The 23,502-nt window shown below is 37.5% G+C and overlaps 1 protein-coding gene across 1 annotated transcript; it reads right to left on the bottom strand.

The window, feature by feature from the left end:
* Positions 1-12,630: 12,630 nt before the first annotated feature.
* Positions 12,631-22,501, bottom strand: LOC309805421 (signal transducer CD24-like; the record flags this gene model as incomplete). The annotated part of the gene is made up of 3 exons (XM_082623320.1): positions 12,631-12,869; positions 17,375-17,427; positions 22,497-22,501. 3 exons carry the CDS (start codon positions 22,499-22,501, stop codon positions 12,631-12,633), a joined length of 297 nt encoding a protein of 98 aa, XP_082479446.1.
* Between the last annotated feature and the right edge of the window lie 1,001 nt (positions 22,502-23,502).

The raw sequence follows: 23,502 nt of genomic DNA, 5'->3' as shown, positions 1-23,502 counted from the left end.
TGCAGAGTAGGTAGGGAAAAGTATTCTTATTCTGACAGATGGTATGGAAGGTGTAAACTTATAATGGTGACTGAATGCTTAGGGCTATGAGGCATGATGGGTAAAATATAAGAACATTTTCCTCCTTAGTAACTTGTATACATTCTATATAGTTCTGGGACAATTAACAGAGGCAGGGCCATCTCCCCCACTTTCCCTTATACCTATCAACTTAGGGGACACTTAGTTCCCTTCTCCTGGAACCCTCGCCCATGTTAACCTAGAATAATTGAAGGTAGTCTTTGACGAGAGAAAGAAATGAGACAGACATTCCTTAGTATTACAATCACCCCCTAGCTTTATGCTTAGAGGTGGTGAATATTTGCAAAGGAAGAGTTAGTTTTGTACACAATCTAACTAAGACTGTATGAAGTAGAGCCAATTTTTCATCCCCTCGCCCTACTCACAGGAACTGAGGAGACCATATTTCTAACCCACTCTACAGAGGCTAAATCCAAATGGAAATGGATAGGCAGAGCCAGAGGATGAGAAAAAATAAGACCAGGAAGACAAAAAAGTGTTTTTTAAAAGTACCAAGAGGACCATTGGGACCAAAAGGACAGGAGAAATGGGCGAAAGAGAGAAAGATGAAGTAACAGAGGAAAGATACCCTGACACTTGTCTGAAGTCAACTTGTCATGAGCCAAAGGGCACTCAAGGAGCAATGTTTTGGACCATCAACTGGACTTTGTGTGATGCTTTATTAACTAATAGTAAGATTTAACTTCTACTAGCAGATTGCTTATCCCTTAATAAATATTTACACGTGTTTATTCATTAACTGTTATTATTATTCATTATTTGTTAGTTACCTGTTAATGTTAATTGCCTGAAACACAAAGATGAACAGGACAAGGTCCAGAGCCAACTTTAAAACATTCTCAACTTGGTTGGGGGAAGACAGGTAAAACATAAACAAAGATAATGCCTTGAGAGTAAGCGCTAACAAAGAACGGAGAAAAGTGCTATCCATTGAGCCTGGGTAGGATCAGATCCCACTAACCTCAAAAGTTTGTGTTTTGATCAGTTTGGGGATCAGTTTTCCAAAAGGAAAAATGAGGGAAGTGTTTTCTAGGCAGAGGAACCTGTAGCAGTTAGGAAGACCTGGGAAGAAATCACAGCACATCCAAAAGGCAGAAGTCTTCTGGGCATAGGCAGGGGCAGTGGGTGGAGATAGCAAATGTCAGAATAGATACAAAAGCTGTGTAGGGGCCAGACCATGAAGCACCTAAAGTTTTGATTTTATCCTCCGGTTTCTTGGAATAACTGAAGGATGTACATCTGAGGAATCAGCAGGCAGTGTGATGAATTCACCTTAGAAAAAAATAACCTGGCAGAAAAATGAGATGAATTGGAAAAGACAGATAGAAGGAAATAGGGCAACTCAGGAGGTCAATGCAAAAGTTAATTAAAAGAGGGAGACAAAAATCCAACTGTGATAGAAAAAATCTGAAAGCAAAAAATACATACATGGTTTCAAGTCAGGGTTTATGGTCATTTCATAAACAGTTAAGTGTCAAGTTCTTCAGTGGGACCATACCCTTTATTTTCCCATTGTTTCTATGGAGACATTTGATCCAATTTACATCATTTTTACTTGTAGAGTAAGTATCCAGAATTAACTGCTTGGAGCATGAGAACAACCTAAACTAATTTTCTGTCTCATGACTGGGAAGCCTCACATACCTCTTGGGTTCCTCTAGCATTAAGAGTACAAGAACTGACCACCCACAAGTCCTTGCTAATGTGATTACTTAAGGATTTACTTCAAGGAAAAAAAGTGAAGCTAGAAGGTTCACAATGACTATTAAATATTTTGATATATTTAGTTAACTATTGATTGTTTTGATAAAAAATAAGTTTGCATTTCAAAAAGGTGCAACAAAATTCTAGACAATAATAAATAGAAAAATCATTAGAGTTAAAGCAAGCTAAAAATCTGTTGTTAATTTCAAAATCATTAGAAAAAAATTACACTTTACTATGTATACTAAAATTTGGGGCCTGATGGCCAAAGCTGAAACTAATTGAGCAACAAAATAATGCAAAGAGTCAAATACATATCCAGCAGTTCACAATGATTTTAAAAATGATTGACGAAATAAGTAAAATGGGGAGAATAAACATATATCCTGTCCAGTGAATTCCAAATACTTTATGTTTAAACTCTGGAAGAGTATAACTCCCCACCTCTTAAGGGTAGGCTATGCTTCTTTTTCTTCATTCTGGTGAATTTCTTCCAGAAACACAGTATGAAAAGAGAGAGAAAATGAGTAACTTCACAGTAGAAAAACCTGGCAAACTCAGCCTCTGTTTTCACGTGTTGAAGGTCAACATTAGCCGTAAGAGGTCATGTTGACGTGATGTGATGAAAATGGCACTTTATTCCTGTGGTCTTCCTCTCAGAAAACCATAACCTCTGACGAATAATGATGAAAACATCGGAAAAATCCCAATAGTGAGGCATTCTACCAAAAATTTGACAAGTATTTCTCAAGACTGTCAAAGTCATCAGAAAAAAAGGAAAGTATGAGAAACTGTCATAGCCAAGAGGATCCTAGGGAGACATGACAACTAAATATAATGTTGTGTCCTCAATGGGATCTTGGAACAGAAAGGGATTAGGTAAAAACTAGGATATCTGAAAAAAATAATGGTCTTTATTTATTAACAGTGCATCAACATTGGTTTATTAATTATAAAAAAGATATCATAATAATGTATATATTAATAGTAGGAGAAATTTGTTGTAGGATCCATGGGAAATCTGTGTTATCTTTTTAATTTTCTGTCAATCTAAAATTATTCCAAAAAAAGTTTAATTTTTTTTAATTTAAGGACTTTCAACTCCCCAGAGAAAAAATAATAGGAATAAGAAAACTATCAATTATCTAGTCATTGGCAAGAAAAGAGACTGAAAAAAGCAAAAAATATATATATATGGTAAACAGAAAAGTTTAGAATAAATCCAAATATATCAATAATCAAAGTAAGTGCAAATCTTTTCAACTCATTAAATCATAGAGTGTCTTAGGGGACACTTTATGGCATTTAAGATGAAAGAAGCAGATCTCCATGTATTACATAGATAGATCTCAAAAATATAATGTATGAAAAACACATATGCAGCAACATGGTGACATTTATGTAGGTTAAAAGCACAAACAAGGGGCTCCCCTGGTAGTGCAGTGGCTGAGAGTCTGCCTGCCAATGCAGGGGACACGGGTTCATGCCCTGGTCTGGGAGGATCCCACATGCCGCGGAGCGCCTGGGCCCGTGAATCATGGCCACTGAGCCTGCACGTCCGGAAAGCACACATGATAATTATATATGCTGTCAATGAAAATATATGTATATAGTAGAAATATGAAAACATAGCTAGAAATGATACACATAGCTTTAAAGAGAGTGATTCCTTCTGGGGTAGAGAGGGGAATGGGATTGTGATAGGGTACAAAGGAGTCTTTAACTGTATTTTGCAAGGTTTTATTTCTCTAAAATAAATCTCATAAAACCAAAAATAAGAACTATAATGAAAATTATATTGTTTTAAGGTTATTTCTGGATTAAATAAAATAAATCAGAGCAAGCCTGAACTATATTAATTAATCTCATCACCCTGGTGTTTATCTCATTGTTATATAAACTATGAAGCTATGAAGTTTTAACTTACATGACACAAAAGTTCATTCATCATTAACACGATTAAGTACAATTAAAGCCGTACATTGACTTTTTAACATAATGTTCAATCAACTCATGACCTGGTGAAATAAGACAAAACATGACAATGAGTCTATTCAGGAATAGTTAGTCTCTGTTACAGAGATGAAATTTAGAATAGAGTTAAATGGTTAAGAAGTTCCCTTAAGATGTAACTGAATCAATCTTTCCGTTAATTCCCAGGGAACAGGAAAAAACCTATAATTAGTACCTGTTTCTTTTCATTTGTTTTGTTTTGTTTTTAAATTCCTTTTTTTTTAATGAAAGGGGAAAAGAAGAGAATAAAAATGAAGAGAAGAAAGGAGGGCAGGGAAAGGAGGGGGTAAAGGAAAAGAGAGAAGTAAAGAGAAGAGATGAGGGGAAGGGAAGCGGGTGGAGGAAAAAGGTGGAAATGGAGCCATAGAGCCCGGAGAGGAAGAAAGAAGAAGGAGGGGAGGGGGAGAGGAAGAAGCGGGGGAGGTAGGCGAGGGGAGGGGAGGGGAGGAAGAGGGGCAGGAAGGAGGAATCAGAACCTGAAAAGGAGACTTCCTTACCTGAGAAAGCATGATGCAAAAGCACCAGGTCCTTGCTTAAAAGAGATTCCCAGTGTTTAATAAAGCTTGGTTTTTCCTTTAATGAAAGATTTAAAGATGAGTTGCTGGTACCTGGAGTCAACAAAAATTGGAACGAGCTCTACTCTCTATTTGTAGCATTTAATTTGATCAAAAAAGAGTTGGACAAAATTAAATAGGTCAAGAGAACAGTTCAAAATGATGGCTTTATAACAAATGTATAATCCTAACGACTTGTTTTACATACATTGGTACATTTCTAGGGCATCACAGGGAAGTTTTCTAATGTTTCATGTCGTTTTCAGAACATTATTTCTTACTCCAATAATTTTTTATTCCTTCTCTGTGAGATTTGTATTAGAAACACCTTAATTATTAAAAATTATAAGACACATGAAAGGACAAATAGTATAAACAAATGTTTTAGAAAAAGAAATTTTCCTCCAATTTGCACAGCTTAAAAAATTACACACACTTTGTGGAAAATAGTAGGCATAACTGACCAAAAAAAGTATTTTAAATTAAACTTTCCAATTGCTTTTATTTTGTAAAGTAAAATGTTACTTTCTCTTATCATAAAAACAATGCATTCTCATTCACAGATTATGCAGATTAACAAGAAAGTAAAGAACCCCAGCCATTCAGAGACACCACCATCAACATTCAAAGTTGTCTTAACATCCCAATAATTGTTTCCACACACATAAAAAAAATTGACCAGATCACCTGGGGCCCTAGCCATTTATATTCAATAAATGCCAGCAGCAATTTTACCCATGAAAGACATAAATTGTTTCCTGATTTCCTCTTCAATCTATAATTTCACGTTATTCCTAGAAGCACCAACTGGGTTCTGCTTTCCACCCCAGGAGCCTGGTTTCATAGCACGTAGAGCTGGCAGTGGATTTAACCAGCCGCCTGCTGGGCAGTGTTGTTCATGAACCAGCTGTAGGTGACTGCTACAAATGCTTCAGCTCTAGGAGAAAGTAAACTTTCACATAATTATTTTTGCCCCTTATGAATTTCAGTGTAGTCTCTAGTAGCAAAGACTCTTTGGGGAGGAGGGGGAACCTCAGGATCTGTTTTTGTGCTAGAGATGAACAGATGGCACTCTACCATGGATCCAAGAACCAAAAAAAGCAAGAAGTGCAGATATGAGGAATTGACAATAGAACCAGGAATAGAAGTAAAGTAAACATAAAAAGGGTGAACTGGAAATCACCCAATGAAAGACAAACTATTCTTTGACTACTGTGTGCTGACAGAAGACCCTTTATAATCCCCCACAGACAATAAATTTAGATCATCTCCAGGGGGGAGAGGTATGAAATTAACCCTGTGGGTGTTTTAAATAGGACCAACGAAAGCAAAGCATCTTCTTGGCTCTGTTCTCCAACCAAAGAAAAATACATAGAATATCTGATATGCAGCTGAGGCCAAAATGTACATTCCTCTGAAAATAATGCTTCAAACTCAGCAAGGTAGCAGAGTCAGAAGTTCTCAGAATAATACTCCTCCATGCATGACTCTAATCTCTGAAGACTGTAGGTCACTCATTTTTCCAGGTTCCTATATTTATTAAAGCAAAAGTCAGTTGCAAGATACCTCGATTCTCTTAAAAGGGAAAGCAGACTAGAAAATTTCATCAGAAGAGTCACAGAGGTGTTTCATGGAATCATCCTCCACCAAAGGATAGCCCAGACTTCTCCAAGTCTACTATCAGAATTTTTTTTAAAAACTGTGAGGACTCTTTAGCTTTCAGTGCTTTTTTCCAGGTCAAATATCTGTGATGATTGTGACAATAGTTAATAAATTGTATATTTGAAAGTTACTAAGAGAGGTCTTAAAAGTTCTCATGACAAGAAAAAAATTTTTGTAATTATGTGTGGTGATGCATGTTAACTAGACTTATTGTGGTGATTAGTTCACAATATATACATGTATCAAACCATTATGTTGTACAGTGAAGACATACAATGTTATATGACAATTGTAGCTCAATTTAAAACAAAATCTGTGATGACTTACAGCAACTTGTTCAGGAGTGATGCAACTTCTCTGTGGAAGCATTCTGCTCCTCTTCCCTCTCTGTAAACTTGGAAGGGGAGAGTGTTGAGTCAGCACCTCTGACTCAGATGTTATGCACTCCCTGAGTTATATGTGCATCTCCTGCCCCCTGGATCCTTTTTGGGGCCAACTAGTCCTTTGCCCTTAATTGCCACCAGCAGCCTGGCCCACCAGCCTTGGCTAAAGGGTGTGGCCTGCCTCTGCTTCCAAAATTCAAACCACAAAGCTTAGGTTAGGCCACTGGCAATATGAAAGTTGTACAAAACAAAGAAATAAAAAGAATGCCATCCCCACAGGATGGAATTTGACATACTTAGTGGCCAACACAGAGCTGAATGATGCAACCCCAAAATACAGGGAAGCTAGCTCTTTGTGGAGTAAACTTTGACCAATGGTCACCAGGAGACAGGAGGGAGCCACCTTCCCACCATCCATGGACTGCTCTGTTCAAACAGACTTCTTTGTCCTCCCCTGTGCTGAGGAGATGCATCTGTGGGGCCCAGCAGTGTCTTTTCCCAGCTCTTTGTGATGGAGCCACTGGTTTGGTAAAATTTGCTAAAGCATCCCTTCACATCTTCGCTTACCTTTTTCCTCACTCTTGCTGCCTTAGACTTGCATCTCCCAAAGAATACATTAGTACTTTAAATCTTTGCCTCACATTCTGTTTTCCGAGAATCCAAGGCTAAGACTGAATTTAATAAGCTTCACCTAAACTTGATTTTTGAGTTATTTCATTCATCCAAGTTCTAGATTTAAAATGTAAGTAAGAGTAAGTTCAAATTAAATGTGTTAGGTCCTTGAGGAAATATTGAGTTATATACAAATTCATCAATTTTAAATTAAGAAAATATTCTTGGAAATTTTTAAAATTAGCTATCCTCCTTTGAGCACCCCAAATAGTGATAATAAAATAGTTACTCCATAAAAAATGTGATATGACTATAATTGAAGATCTATGAAACTCTGGGATGAACAACCAAAAATTTGTCAAAGATTATTACTTATCCTTTTCATCTGCATTGTAAAAGTAAACATAGTATAGGTGCCAAGTAAAATTCCCATTACAATGAACTTCATGGTCTAGACAAATTGATTTATTATGGCTCAAAACCTGCACATTTCTCAAGTGGCTGGAATTCATATCCTCAGGCAGCTGGAAATAAAAGAGCTATGTCCAAACTCTCTAAAATGAATTAGCAAAGATAAGCATGTGCTCTAAACACTGTTAAGAAAATGAAAGATAACATGAATTCTCCAAGAAAGTAACCCTTTGTACAGACTGTATAATTCCTTTTGGAGGGTGATCAGGATATTTGAGAGGGAAAAGGATGATGAGATTCAGCTGTGCAGTGAGTTGAGCCCTGAGGATTCAGAGATGAATAAGATACTGTCCCTGCTTTTGGTAAACTCACAGCCTGATAAAAGAAGAGACAAATAAAAATTAACTGCAGAAGGTAATATGAGAGTAGTATATTTCATGCTTCAGAAAACACAGGTGACAATTGCTAATTTGACTTGTAGGAGGTCAAAGATACTGATAGACTTTCTACTTAACAAGCTACTGTTAACTGAGATAGGAATTGGTTTGAGGAGGGAAAATAATCCGTTTGGTTTGGGACTTGCTGAATTTAAGGTAGAACATCCAGGTGAAGATGATCTGTACACAAACAGAAAATCAAGCCTGAAGTTCAGGAGATACTTGCAGTCTAAAGAAGATATGAGAGGCAGGAGAGTACAGGTTACAGTTAAATGCAGGCATGGGGAGGTCCAGGGAGCATGTACCAGGAAAAGAGGGAGATGGATTGAGAGGAGATAAGAAGCCCAATTTTGGAATCCCAAGGACCATAGGTATTTAGGATGAAAAGGAAATTAGAAGAAGAAAACAAGAAAAGCAGTCCAAAATTAGGAGGAAAAGCCAAAAAAAAATTATCTCGTATGAAAGTCAGGAAGTTTTGAAGAGACAAGTTACCATTGGATTTGGCAGTTAGCAGGTCGTGCGGAGAGGAATTTTTGGAGTGGGATTGACCAATGCCAGATTGAAATGGGCTGAAGATAGAAAGGCATACAGGGCAGTAGAAAGGGTGATAAGATACTAGCATCCAACCCTGGCACTGCAGCATTACGTTGGGTCAGAAAAAGTAAATTGCATAAAACACAATTGCCGTGTGTGCGCATGACAGCTTGTCGAAGCGATTTCTGGGGTCTGCATCATCCAAATGTATCTGGTACCATCTGCACTTTGGTGCCATTTTTTGGTTCCAACATAAACATCTTTAGGGGACCATTCTGGTTTCTGTGTCTCCCTGGGGTTTTTGCACTTAGCTCCCTTTTCATAGACTTGAAGCAGGGAGACTGGGTTGGAGAAAAAGACATGGTCACTCACCTTCTGCCTCAGTTTCCCACGAGAGTTGTCTACTATTTCCTGCTTTGCCCCACATTCCCCCCCAGAAGTTAAAAACTATAGTTACCACCACACTCTCCCTTCCCACAGCCCCTAATCCCATTCATTTACATAGGAAGCTGAGAGGGTCACTGACAAGAAGAAATAGCAGCTCTGACAGAGAAGAGGGATATAGATTTTGTTGGGCAGAACAAAAGAGTCAGTCATAATTTAAATACAGATTTTTATCCTTTGGTTTCATCTCAGTTTCTTTTCAGTTTTATTATTCTCTAGTCTCTCATTTAACATAAAACAGCATATAATCAGGTACCTTGATATAGAGAGTAACTATTGTTTGGATAGAAAAGAGCAACTTCTTACATTATAAGATTAATCTTGTACAGAAACTGTGCCCGTCAGGTCTCTTTGCTTTCAAATCCACTGTCCTCTCTTTCTCTAAGGAATTGCATTTCCAAGGCTCCCTTGTCACCTGGATTTTACATAGGTTCAACAAGCAAGAAGCACTGGCAAGAGACCAGAGAGCAGGAGGAGAGAAGTCAGGAACTGGGGAGACGCCAGGGAAGTTTTCCCTCTCTGGCTCTGCTTCATGCAGTGTACCCAGCAATGGCTGGTCTTCCCTGTAAGTCCAGATTCCGCCATGTGCCTGCCATGATTCTCACTCCCCGAAGGTGACCCTGCTTCCTGAGTTCTGGCAGCACTTCTGCCTTCCATTGTCTCTCCAGGCTTACAAGTAAGCACAGATTCCTTCTGTTGCTAATCTTTTGAGTGCATCAACCACCCTTATTTGGCTTCTCGGACCTTCCATTACCCAGGAATAAATTCTTTGAAATTAAACTCCCTCTGTTGAAAGACCTAGAGTGGTCTTCTGATTGGAACATAACACATAAACTATCATAACCAGATCTAGGAAGCACAGTTCTAAGAGGATTATTAGCAAAGACAGGGACATATTTGTCTATATCAGTCTTCATTATCCATACTTCCTTACCCAACCCTCAATCAAAAGTGGTATAGAGTTAACAATGTTATTTCTAACCAGAAAGTTAAAATGTGTTTAAAGCAAGAAAATATGGGTACAAAGTGAAACAATATCCTGAAGAATAGAGATGCTGTGAAATCAGGGCACTCAGACAATGAGGGCTGATGGTCCTAGAGGCAAATTAGTTGAAGAAAAAGGGGGACATATTGGACTTGAAGAGCTACTAGAAAGGGAAGTGATGTCAAGATAGGATGCATAGAAAAATGTGCTGGGCAAAATCAGAACTGGAGAGATCAATTTGCTTAGTAAAGTTAAAATATCTGAGACTTGTTGGGTGAAGGGAGACAGGATTCCAGGGGAGGGGAGAGAGAAGGAAAAAAACTGCACTAGAAAATAGGGGGAAGAGGGTGGGAGGGAGACGCAAGTGGGAGGAGATATGGGGATATATGTATATGTATAGCTGATTTACTTTGTTATAAAGCAGAAACTAACACACCATTGTAAAGCAATTACACTCCAATAAAGATGTTAAAAAAAAAGAAAAGAAAAGAAGGGGAAAATAAGAATGTTTTAAATCAAAGAGAAACAACAAGTATACTAAATAGTTTAAATCTCTGCTGACATAATAGGACAAATAAAGCCTTTGTATATATAACTCCTCTCAAGGGCTAAGGACCATAATGTCATGTTTTCCATATTAGGTTTACCTGGGGGAATTCATCTGAATCACTCATGGAAACTTAAAAATAAAATAAAATAAAATGACAAATTCCTGGACCCGCCAGTCTAGAATTATGGAAACAAACTCTCTAGGGGGTGAAGATTTTGAACCTGATTTTTAAAGAGCTCCCCACTCAAAGTGTGAGAGCCCCAGCTGAAGGAGATACCTGTAAGACCTTGTAAGCAGGACAAACACCAGCATAACTGAATAATCTACACCCTACACCAGGAGTAGAGGGATACATCTTTAAGAAAAGTGGGGGGATTTGTCTGAAATCAGTGATCCCGAGATTTAGAAGAAAACTTTCACGATAAACGTTTTTGGATACTCTGGACAGTGACAATTAGAAGATTGTTTCCAACAGACCTGGGTAAGCCTTCTGTTTGAGGGTCTCCCTGGGAAGATCCTGTCTCATCATAGACCAGAAGGAGATTTCTATTTCTATGCATGTTTTATGGTTTAGGATATAAGTGCACCCCCATTTTCTTTTTCCTGCATTTTGGCTTGGTCCTGAAGTAATTTTAACCAAATTTAATTTTCAGCTGGAAGGTTCTGGGACATTAAAACAAAACAAAACAAAACAAAACAAAAAGAGTCTTTTAAAAATATTATTTTATAGAGTTATTTGCTGCACTTTTTTTTTGCTCTTACAGCCATTTCTTTTTATTTACAGTTTGTGTTTAATGCAAATCAATTCCATAACATGAGAAGTTACTATGAATCAAAGCAGAAATACACAAACACAATATACAATCCAAAATAGATGTACAGCATTCAGGTATGAGACAAAAGAGAATATTCATTCACACACACAGTAACTTGAGATCTGTTGGATATGGTTGTTCCAGTGTAGATTTCTAAAGATGGAAAAAAAGCTGACTTTGGTTATCAAGACTACTGTGGCCATATTAGATTTTGGAACATCTAAGCATCAGTGTGTGACCATGCGAACAAAAGACTTTAGGGAGTGTCTATTTTTAAACAGGTTTCTGTGCACCAAGGCAGTTGTGAAAAGATTTACTTTCCAAAATCAAGCCCACTTTAGGCTTAGGACCAGGTTCTAACTATCTAAAAATATTGAATGATAACAGAAACTGTTCCAAATGTGGCTACTCTGATTCAGTTTAAAAAGAAGTATTTACAGAAAGAGTATAAAAGTTTTTCTGAATTTAATGGAAGCAAGCTTCCAGTCTTCCCTTGCCAAATATATTTGGTTATAGTGTAGCTCCTTCACATATTTGCCTTTTTAATTTTAAGATTTGTCAATTTTACCTTCAAAACAGATAATTTTTAAGCTGTAAAAAGTATTCAACATATGCAGAAATAAAAAGTATTTTGAAATTGTTTGAGATCAATGTAATTCTACTCTTTATCTGTTTAGCTAAATGAATCTAGTGCTCTTTTTGAAGAAGAATAGTTGATAAGTATATAAGTGAAATGTACTCATTATGCTTGGATTTGGGGTAGATTTAATCCATCATTGCCCTGGTACATATCAATGACTATATAAAAATTCAAATGCAATGTCAAACCCAAACCCCAAGAGAAAGAGTTCAGTTCCCAAGAGAACAGTGATAGCTTAACATAAAATTTTCTCTGGAGTACATCAGCATTAAATTAGTACTGCTGAAACAACACATTGAGGATTTACAGTAACACTTGGAAGTTCCTTCTAATGTACATATAAATAGAATCACAGAAGCTTTCTGTTTTACCTCATTGTTTTATGGCCTTACAAATTTAATGAACCAAATGAAAACTGAATCTCTGTTCCACATCGCATTCTTTATCTCTGAGTAAGATAAAACCTATTCTCACTTTCAAGGTAGAGTTTTATGGATCCATACTTCTTAAGCCACATTTAAGGAAATCATCTCTTAACCAATTTTGGAGGTTGTCTCTCTTCATCTTGTACAGGAAACTCCAGCAGATTTAATATTGGCATTCATCATCTGGTCAAACCCTTCACATGCTCTTCAAACCAATCAAATTTGGGATCCTCAACAGTTTCTGTCAATAAAATAGGTGTGGAAATTGCAGATTCATTCAATGAAGACTTTTTTTCCCCTTGTCACACTGGATGTCTGGATGCCATCTGAATTGGGTTGAGAGGATGGGGAACTATAGATGTTTCCTGGCCTGAAGTCTCTTAACAGTAGAGATGTAGAAGGGAGATGGAGATCACCAAGAGACTGCCTGTTGACTGCAGAGCACCGTCACTTGCCTTGGTGGTGGCATTTGCTGGATTGGGGGCAGCTGATGTGTGCTGGGAGGAGTTACTTGAAGGTGTTACAACAGTTGTTTGATTTGAATAAATCTGAGTAGGTAAGAGCAGTGCCAGAAGCAGCAGCCCCAGTCCGAGCCTGGCCATCATCGCCCTGCCCAGGTCTGCTCCGCATCAGTGCACAGTGCGTCTCACTACTGCACTTATTTTACACACAGCATGATAATTACTTCTCCAGGCTTTTTTTTTTTCTCTTTGTTTAGAGGTAACTAGGTAAGCAGTTTTTGGGAGACAGTCACAGACACCCACTACTAATGCCTAGAACAGTTGGGGAAGCTTCAAGACCATTTGTAAAAGCATTGAAGACATTTTCAATAACTGGTAAAATTTTGAAATGGAAATTGCTCTTGATGTTATATTTTAAAAGCAATTTTGTTTGGAAATATTAGTGCAGTCTACAAAGGAACATCAAATCATACTGCTAAGGGGACTAACAGCCATTGAATCTTCAGCAGTAAACTGGAGATTTTTCATTCTTTTCTTTCTGCTTACCCTCCTTTCTTCCTGCCTTCCTTCCTTTGTTCTGATATATATGTGGGATACAATACTGGACACAAACAGTCATTATCTGCTGTAATCCAGTGAGACAATCAGATATTAAGCAAATAATTATACAAAAAAGTAAAACTTTAAAATATGTAGAAATATGAGAGCATCTGACAAGGGATTTGACATAATCAGGGGGTCAAATGAGAGTTTTCAGTGCCTTTCAGACATCCAAGGAGAGTTGGATAGGTGGTTGGTTAGATGGTTAAAGTCAAAAGATTGGCTGTAGTTAATAGATTGATTATAGGCTAGAATTATCCTGATTAATACTTGTTTTCTTTACATGATTATTTGAGATGGCCTGGATGAAATGTATTCTTCTAAGTCATAATTCCAAAGCATGTGACACAGTGGTTGTATGAATGTGGTCTTCACTGAGCTGGACTTTAATCTAATTAAAGGGGAAGGATAGGTGTGCTTGCAACAGTTATGTGGAAAGCCCTATACAATTCAAACCAAAATGAGAACCAAGACAGTGGCTGATGCAGGAACCCAAAGGAGACAATCAGGGGCTCCTGGCATACAGTTAGGAAAGGAGGAGGAGGAAAGGAAGAGAAAAATCATCCTTGTGAGGGATCAACTATATCAAAGCAAATATCCACATAGAAAGAAGAAAGATCTTGGCATGTACAGGGATGTCATGAAATAGAATAGTTGTGAAGTTATTCAGGTTAGTGCATGCAGGTTAGGATTTCAACGTATGAATTTTGAGGGAAAACACATTTAGTCTATAACATTCTGTATATACCTGAATTGAAATGAAAAAAAAGTATATGTGAGTCATTTATATGATCAACATCAACTAGTAGCCACCAAATGAAGAATAAAACATTAGAAATATATCTAAATATATTAAATACTCTTGTCATCACAGAAATAATCCATTGTTAAGAAAAGTCTTTTGATATCATACATAGAAAATGAAAAGCTGCTTTCTTTTTTGTAGAATATTTAAATACTAGCTCTTTTGTGATTATATGACCCTGAATGCAAATTATTCCAGAAATAAACAAGGTAGAATGTTTTTCTTAAACAAATGATTCTTGAAAATGGCAAACTTCACAGTTATTTAATTTTTCATTGTTCTTTGTTGCACTAATCATTCCCTTTCTCTTTGCTTCTCAATGAAGAATTCACCTTCCAAAAAGGAGAGGAAAAAAGTTTCTGTAAAAAGGCACATAACCTCTCTGAGCAAACCTTTATTCCTGTGTAAAACAAGGACAGCTGGGGCTAGTGTCATGACTGCTACAGCCAGGGGGCGCTCCAAGCAACTCACATCTATCAATTCGATTCTTAACCACTGTGAGGTGGCTGTCCTCTCCTTCTAGGTGAGGAAACAGGTTGGGCTACTTGCCAGTGATCACATGCCGAAGGAATGAGGACAAAGGGAGGGTTCGAACCCAGGGACTTTGAAACCAACATCTGTGCCATTGGCCACCATGCTGCACTGTCCTATATAAACATGCCAAGCTTACCTTCTAGGACTCTTCTGCAGACCAAGCCAGACAAATCACATGAAGTACTTAGTACATTTTAAGGAGTGATGCAAAAGTAAGTTAACATTTTTATTAAAGTGAGTGATCCCAGGATGAAAGGAAACGTCCAAGGCTTTTGCAGATAACATTACCCCAAACCTTCACTCAAAAGTTGCCTGATTTGAGATGTCAAATAAATTGGAGGGGAAAAAAAGAGAAAGAATTTGCCTGTTTCATAGTACCATAAAACATTGTTACTGACATTATGTCTTACCACAAGTAAAATAAACTCTTGATAATATGAGATACTTTAAACTCTGGTATCTGAATAAATCACACATGAAAAGTATAACTTATTTTGTGAATGAGGCTGTATTGGCTCAGGCTATGAAAATTTTATTTAAACTCCTTTTATATTTTTGGTTGGATACAAGTCACATTTAGTGTATTATCTGTCTTTTCCTGAGGAATTCTGAAATCATTTTTTTCTAATTCATTTGAAAGGCTGCAATGAACAAAAATATTTGTTTCATCTTGAATCTAGTATTATTCTATCAGTAGACATAGCAGCCTCAAATTTGTACTTTCATTATTATCCCTTTTTTCTTTTTTTTTCTTTTTTTTTTTTTTTTTTTTTTTGCGGTACGCGGGCCTCTCACTCTTGTGGCCTCTCCCGTTGCAGAGCACAGGCTCCCGACGTGCAGGCTCAGCAGCCATGGCTCACGGGCCCAGCCGCTCCGCGGTATGTGGGACCTTCCCGGACCGGGGCACGAACCTGTGTCCCCTGTATCGGCAGGCGGACTCTCAACCACTGCGCCACCAGGGAAGCCCTATTACTATCCCTTTTGACATCAATGCTTTAAAAGGTATTTGTCATTGCTTTTCATCATTTACTTGTAAATGTAGCAGAGGTGAGCCACACCCACATAAAATATCATAAGATAACATTCACAAAAATAGAAATATATGATACATAGTTAAATAGTTTCAAGGATACTATGAAAATTGTGAAACAAAATAAATGTTAGAAATTGTTCTATATCAATGTAAAGCATGATAATTTTCATTATCATTGTTTTCAAAGCTTGTAAATAGCTTGATATCCATGAAACAGTCATAAATTTCAGCATCTTTTTACTTTTTTCCCTTGTGTCATATTTTAGAGATGTATTTTATTTTCTTCTCTTGCTGTAACCTGCTTAGAGTCATCAAAGTAACTTGAACTTGGTTGATCATTGGTTTAACAAGCAAGAAGTTTGTGTGGTAAGCAGTGGAACATCTAATGATGTGCAATCAAAAGTGCAACCAAAGCAAAGTGGCAACATTGAAAAGACTCCTAAAGGTGCATAGTCCTAAATCCTCTCCAGGGGTGTCCTTATTTAAGAGATTTCACTCCATCAGTGGGTGACCCTCGGGTAACTAGAAACATCTAAGACACTGCATAGCCTGAATTCCAACACAGTCATTATATGAAGGGATAAGGTATATAGTAATTGTTTCAAGAGCTAAATGATATTTTAATTTATTGTGTTTAAGGCTGAAGTAGTAATTATTGAAAAATTTATTAAGCACTAACTATGCTTCAAGTACTGTACTAAGAGCTTTATACACATTACAGTAAAAAGAAAAAGATCATAATCAACTGCACATTCAAGGGACTTATGTGGACTTAGGAATGAAATGGGTCATTAGGAACCTGGGTTTGGTTTGGAGGTATTTGATGATATTTTATACCAGGGAGCTAAGAATTCTTCTATTTGGATTTTTCACTGAGGCTGAGGATGATTAATAGGAAAAGTAGAAATGAAAGGCATTTTATTAATAGTAGACCACTGACTAATACCCTCCCAAAGCAAAATTCCTGGTGAAACTGGACAGGAGCCCTCAGCTCAGGCTGGAAGCCTAATGAAGCTTTGATTTTCCAAAGTCCTTGTCTGGATTTCTGCAGAGCCTCCTGTGATGGGCATAGTAAAGCATAGGTGTGAGAAGGGAACAGAGAAGAAATATAGGCTCCAAGGGAACCAGAGTTCACTTACTAATATCACAGAATAGTCAAAGAAGCAGAGACTAACCACATCCACATAAAATACCATAGAATACTGTTCATAAAAGTATAAATATATGGTACATAGTAAAAAAAAAAAGCACAATTTTCATAATGTCTTAACACATTGCTCTCAATGTATGGAAGATAAAGTAGTAAGAAAACATTTCACAAAGGGTGGCATCCTAGTTGGGGAAGTGTGCTGGTTAATTTTATGTGTCAGCTTGGTTAGGCTATGATGCCAAGTTGTTTGGTCAAACATTAGGCTAGATGTTGTTCTGAAGGTATTTTATAGCTGTGATTTACATTTACAATCAGCTGACTTTAAGTAAAGCAGTGACCCTCAACCAATCAGTTGAAGACTTTAAGTGTGAAAACTGAAGTTTCCAAAGAAGAAGGAATTCTGACTCAAAACTGTAACATAGAAACCCTGCTTGAGTTCCCAAACTCCTAGCCTGCCCTGCAGATTTTGGACTAAAGACTACAACATAACTCCTACATGGATTTTCAGTCTGTTTCTCTTCCCTACAGATTTTGGACTTACCAACTGCAAAATCATGTAAGTCAATTCCTTCAAATAAACACCAATCAATCAATCTAGAAAGAGAAGACAGAAAGAGCTGAACTCAAATATGTGGGATGATTAATTCGATAAGGTAGAGATAGGGGCACTTGAGAAATACTATTTAAATGCTTAAAATACATGACAATATATTTTATAACTTATCAATGATGTATTGATTTCATCTGGCTAAAAACTACTTAAAATGATTGTATTTACGACTATAAAGAAATTTACAATACGTTCCCACCAACAGAACATTTTCTAAGTCACAATGCATTAGTAATTTAAAACAAATATATAGGGCTTCCCTGGTGGCGCAGTGGTTGAGAGTCCGCCTGCCGATGCAGGGGACGCGGGTTCGTGCCCCTGTCCGGGAGGATCCCACATGCCGCGGAGCGGCTGGGCCCGTGAGCCATGGCCGCTGGGCCTGCGCGTCCGGAGCCTGTGCTCCTCAATGGGAGAGGCCACAGCAGTGAGAGGCCCGCGTAATGAAAAAAAAAAAAAAAAAAAAAAAAAAAAAACAAATATATATGAAAACTCAGAAGACAAAAATAATTTTTAATTGAGTATAATACAACCAAAAATCTCCTAAACTACTCCTGGGTCAAGGGGGAATTTAAGTCTCTAATTATAGAGATCTTTGAGAATGAGATATATACCCAATGGATATATTTGGCTTCCTTACATAATGTGTCCCCCCAAAATTCATATGTTGGGGCCCTAATCCTTAGTGTGATAGTATTTAGAAGTGGGGACTTTGGGAGGCAATTGGATTTGTACAAGGTCATGGAGGTGGAGTCCCCATGATGGGATTGGTGCCCATATAAGGAGATGAAGAGACAAGAGCTCTCTCTCAGCCTTGTGTGCATACAGTGGGAAGGTGGCTATCTACAAGCTAGGGAGAGGGTCCTCACCAGAATCTGGCACCCTGATCTCATACTTCCAGCCTCCAAAACCGGGAGAAATAAATATTTGTTGTTTAAGCCACCCAGTCTATTGGTATTTTGCAGCTGGAGCTAAGACACTTACCCTGCTGAAAAAAGCCAACCAAAAGAAAATGGTTGGGAAAATTTTATAGGACTGCAGGAAAATCATGAGGCATTTTAATTGTATGTTCCAAATGTCGAGGATCTGTAACTTTTAAATATAGTGGCAGGGCAGGAATAAAGACACAGACATAGAGAACAGACTTGAGGTCATGTTGGGAAACGGGAAGCTGGAATGAAGTGAGAGAGTAGCACTGACATATATACACTATCAAATGTAAAACGGATGGCTAGTGGGAAGCAGCCGCATAGCACAGGGAGATCAGCTCGGTGCTCTGTGCTGACCTAGATAAATGGGATAGGGACGGTGGGAGGGAGGCTCAAGAGGGAGGGGATATGGGGATATATGTATACATATAGCTGATACACTTTGTTGTACAGCAGAAACTAACACAACATTGTAAAGCATTTATACTCCAATAAAGATATAAAAATGCAATTAAAATAAAATTATGAGGATTTATGGCAACCTCTGCATATCAGGAAGAGGGCATATCAGGAAGAGAGCCCCTGGAAAACAACACTTGCCTTGGATTGTTACTGCAGAGAAAAAACTGGGCAAAAGATATTTTTTTTAAAGAAATAAATAAATATAAAATTATGACTTTCATGCATGTATACAAATGAACACTTGTTACAGGTTGTATTTAACTCATTAATCAGGAAATATGAGGAGTCCCAACCAGTTCAAGAAGTTAATGTTAGAAGGTTACAGAATTCACTTGCATGTCTATAGACAAGAATTATTTTGCATTGCTACCAATTACCCACAACTTATATAGTTGTAGCATAGCTCCCATAGACTCAGAATCATATCATGTCTTTCAGACAGAAAATTAGGTAGATGTCCTAGCAAATCATTGTAGATACAGGATTTAACAGCTCTGGTTTTAATGACTTCTATGTAATATGAATAGTCTACTACAGCTGATTTCCCTCATCCCTATCCACTTAAAAAGTCATGATATTTATCCATTCAAGTTGAATTGTTGATATTGGATTGGCCAAAAATTTCGTTCGGGTTTTTCCATAACCAATATATGGAAAACCCAAACAAACTTTTTGGCCAACCCAATATTTACATTACAGACTGAAGAGAAAACCACAACCCACTCCAACCAGGCTCTTTATAATTTTTGAATACCACGTTAGCTTCCATCCATCCTAAAAATCTTCCCTAAACCATCAAACTATACACCAAAACCAAGCAATACTCAGACATGACAAAGGAAAAAAGAGTAATAGAGAAAATTTATGTAAGGACTGAACATCCTTCTCCTCTTCATTCTGGATTCAATATTCTTTAGGAATTCTTCTGGTGTGTTTTTTCCCCTTCCATGTGCAAATTCTTAATGAGTATGATGATCAGCATTTGTTTCTCTCTAGTTGCCCTGTCCTGGATTTCTAGGCATCTTAGTATTTGTAACAAATTCCTTTAAATTGGATGAGAGAGATGTATATACATGGAAAATGGCTCAGAAGAGTCAAGATATCCTTGGTTATTTATAGCTATTTATAATTATATGGATAGTGGAATTATGGGTATTTTAATTTTCATATTTTTGCTTTATTTATTCCCTGCTTTTTCTACAATGAAACTATAGTGATTAGAATTGAGAATCAGTATTTTTTATCTGAATTTTTTATAGGCCATGGGAAAATTTAGATGTCTCTCAGAAGTTTATGTTTGTTTTTTCTGTGTGTACCATGTAGAAAGCCTTAGGCCAGGAATTTAATTAATGTACTCCTCATGAAAGAATTGCAAAGTTTATAATTATAATAATTAATTGTACCTTGCTTATGTTCAGGGAATACAAGTCCCACTTATTCCACCTCAAGAAAATAATGGGTGTATTCTTTACGAAGTTTCAGTAACTTTCTATAGTTATTGAATGAAACATCACCATCACCACCACCACCATCATCATAGCTAATTATAAACGTTTCATATGCAAGATTCCATTTTAGGTACTGTATACATATCTCACTAATCGTCATAACAACCCTGTATGGTGTACACCCCATCTCACAGATGAGAGCATTGACTTGGGGAGAAGTTAAGTGCCTTGCTCTTTTGGATCACACAGCTAGATAGTGCTGGAACCAGGATTGGATCTCAGATGACAGACTCCAGAGCGTAAGTTTCCAACTCCCAGTCTTTCTGTTTGGCAATTGTGTGAAGCATGTGAACAAAAAGGAGAGCTGGAATAATGACAGCTAATGTGAAGGACACACACTTAAAACCAAGCAGAAATGGGGAGCACTTCCCCTCCCCTGCATATGAGTTTACGTTTATGAGCTCTACATCTTTCCCAGCATGAGTACCTGAAAGTGTGCACATAAAACTTGCCCTAGAGGTTTTCTGTTAAGTCATATTTCTACATCAGGCCAAATGGCACATGGTCAAAGAATGCTATGAATCCTTGAACATAAACTTCATGTACAATATAGGTACAGGTGGAACAAAAGTCCAAATCTACTTTCAGTTGAGGGTGAAGGTAGAGTCCATGGTCAGGGAGCACCCTGGGATTTCAGGGCATATCCTGCCTTCACAACCCACATACTGTCCCTCTCCTTCTCTACCTTGTAGGCCCATTTTCAATCATTTCCACAACCTACTCAACCATAACCACCTTGTCTTTCTGCCATGTCCACCTTACCATTTACCAAACCTGGGGAAAGCTGACCATCTGTTGTTGTTTATTTCCTACTCCCACTTCTGAGCTGCAAAGAATTAAAAGAAAAGAAACAAAGCCAGAAGACTTGACTGTAAGTTCTCATTATCTATCTCAACTTGAGCTTGCAGAAATATTCACTAACAATTTTCTTTCAGTTCCATATTATTTCCCTTTCCTGCAGTCTCTAACATCATAAAATTTTCCCCCTCACTCCATCCTTCCACCTCTACTCCCTCCCTCACTCTCAACAAATTTTCCTGAATCCTATTCTTCTTAGACGGTTGAGACTGTCCAAAATGAGTTTCTTCCATATCCATCCTAGCCATTACAAAATCTCTCTGGGTTCAATGTCCAGGTATTTTCATTTCTGCTCTCAAGAAAAGCACATCACTCCCCTTGACTACAGCAGTTCCCTCTAACTGAGCTCTTTGCCCCTCATCTTTCTGCATTTCCTTGCTTCATTCTTTATTCTTTTGCTCTTGGAAATATTTATTATCTTTCTCTTTACTTAGGCTTTCAAATTTGGCCACGATTCCCTGCTATTTAAACCAAATAAGGATTACCAGCTTCTGAATCTCCATTATCTGAGCCTTAGTATTTTCCCTCCACATCTTTCTCCTTCAACCAGTTCTTTATCACGTTTATTTATTTAACAAATATGTATGTGCACCCCTGGTACCCAGCTCTATTCTAGTAATAAAATAAGCAAAAATACCTGTCCCTTAGAGCTTACATTCCAAGGGGGGAGGGGGAAAACAGGCAATAAAATGAACTTAAAAGCAAAATATACCATGTGTTAGATCATGCAAGGAAGAAAACTAAATAAGGGAAGGGAGATATAAAATGTCAGGGGACAGGATGTTGAAGTGATAGAAATGGTGACTAGGAAAGAAGCACTGGAAAGAGGATTTTTGAGTAACAGCCTAGAAGATGTGAAAGAACTTGATGGACAAACATTCAGGGCAAGAGAACTCCAGGTAAGGTGAAGAGTAAGTGCAAAATTCTGGAGGCTGGAGTGTACCTGATGTATACAGCAGAGAGGCCGTGGGGCTGAAATAGAGTGTATGCAGGAGAGAGTTGTAGGACACAGGTCAGACAAGTATTGGGGGTGAGGGTGGAAGAGGGAACCAGATCCAGTTGGGCTGGTTCCAGCAGTAGATCACTGTAAGGACCTACTTGGTTCGGACAGTCTGTTTCAGTTAGGATAGAGAATTGACCCAAGAAAAGAGTGCTTTGGCAAAATAAGGGATTCATTTTCTCATATTTAATATGCAGATCAGAGATAAACAGTCCAGGACTGTCAGTCATTTTAATCCAAGCTCCATTTATATTTCTGTTCTGCTTTCATTAGTCTGTGACTTCCATCCTCAAGTTTACCTCATGGTCGCAAGATGGTTGCTGGAACTCTAGTCAGTGCCTGCATTCCAGGCAGGGACTAGCTGAATAAACCTCTTTAAAAGATATTCTCAAAAACTACCTCCTAAAGACATGTTCGTACAAATCAGTGGCCATTCTTATTTTATAATAGGGGTTAGAAAATGTTGAATTTTAGCTAAATACATTGCCATCTTCCCAAATGAAGAGTTCGTTAAGGCAGAGAGGTGCATGAGTATTGAGTAGGCAACTAGCTACCATAGATGGTTAAAATTTTTATAGCTTTTAACAAGAAAATGAAGAAGTTGGATAAGTCTAAAAGTGGAATTCTTAATTTGGTGGTCATTTTGTCCACAAAATAAATGCACATGATGATGAATGCTATTTAAAATAAATAAGTAAACCAATTTTGGGAAATATTTCCATCAGTAGGAAAATTTTTTCTAAACTTGGAAAGCTCTTTTATTTTGGTATGGGAACACAACTGAAATCATGACTCTCCAAGATAATTATGAACAAAGAAGTACTCAAGAGAGACATTGGTATCCTCTATAATTAATATGGCAGAGAAAAATATTGCCATGGTGACAAACCAGTCCACAAAGTGTGAACCAAGTTGATATCCTCTGAAACACTGGTGTCCAAAAATCCTTAGGAGAGATCGCTGTGCTTGAATATCACTTTGTCAATTTCAAATGTTGCATATATGTGTGGCAATATTATGTAGAAGTCAAGAGGGAAAAAATAGTTACAAGGTATAGCTAAGTATTCATAAATTAAAAATGTAGAGGTGATATTAAAAGAAGAGAAAAACCTCCAGTGTCTCTGCTGGCATGCTGAGTAGAGACAGGAGGCAGATACATCTGCAATTTTAAATTCTTCTAAAATAAGAAAACTCATCATTTCTAGACTCTTTATTTTTGAAATCATCTGTTGAGGTCATAAAATCTACTGAAGCCCTTTCTGTTCCCATTTCCAAGGTGATTTATTTCATAAAACTATTCCAGAT

The sequence above is a fragment of the Mesoplodon mirus genome (assembly GCF_964341445.2).
Source record: "Mesoplodon mirus genome assembly, chromosome: 5".
NCBI classification, from domain to species: Eukaryota; Metazoa; Chordata; class Mammalia; order Artiodactyla; family Ziphiidae; genus Mesoplodon; species Mesoplodon mirus.
Note: the sequence above shows the minus strand (reverse complement) of the source record. Positions and strands in the feature narration are given on the sequence as shown.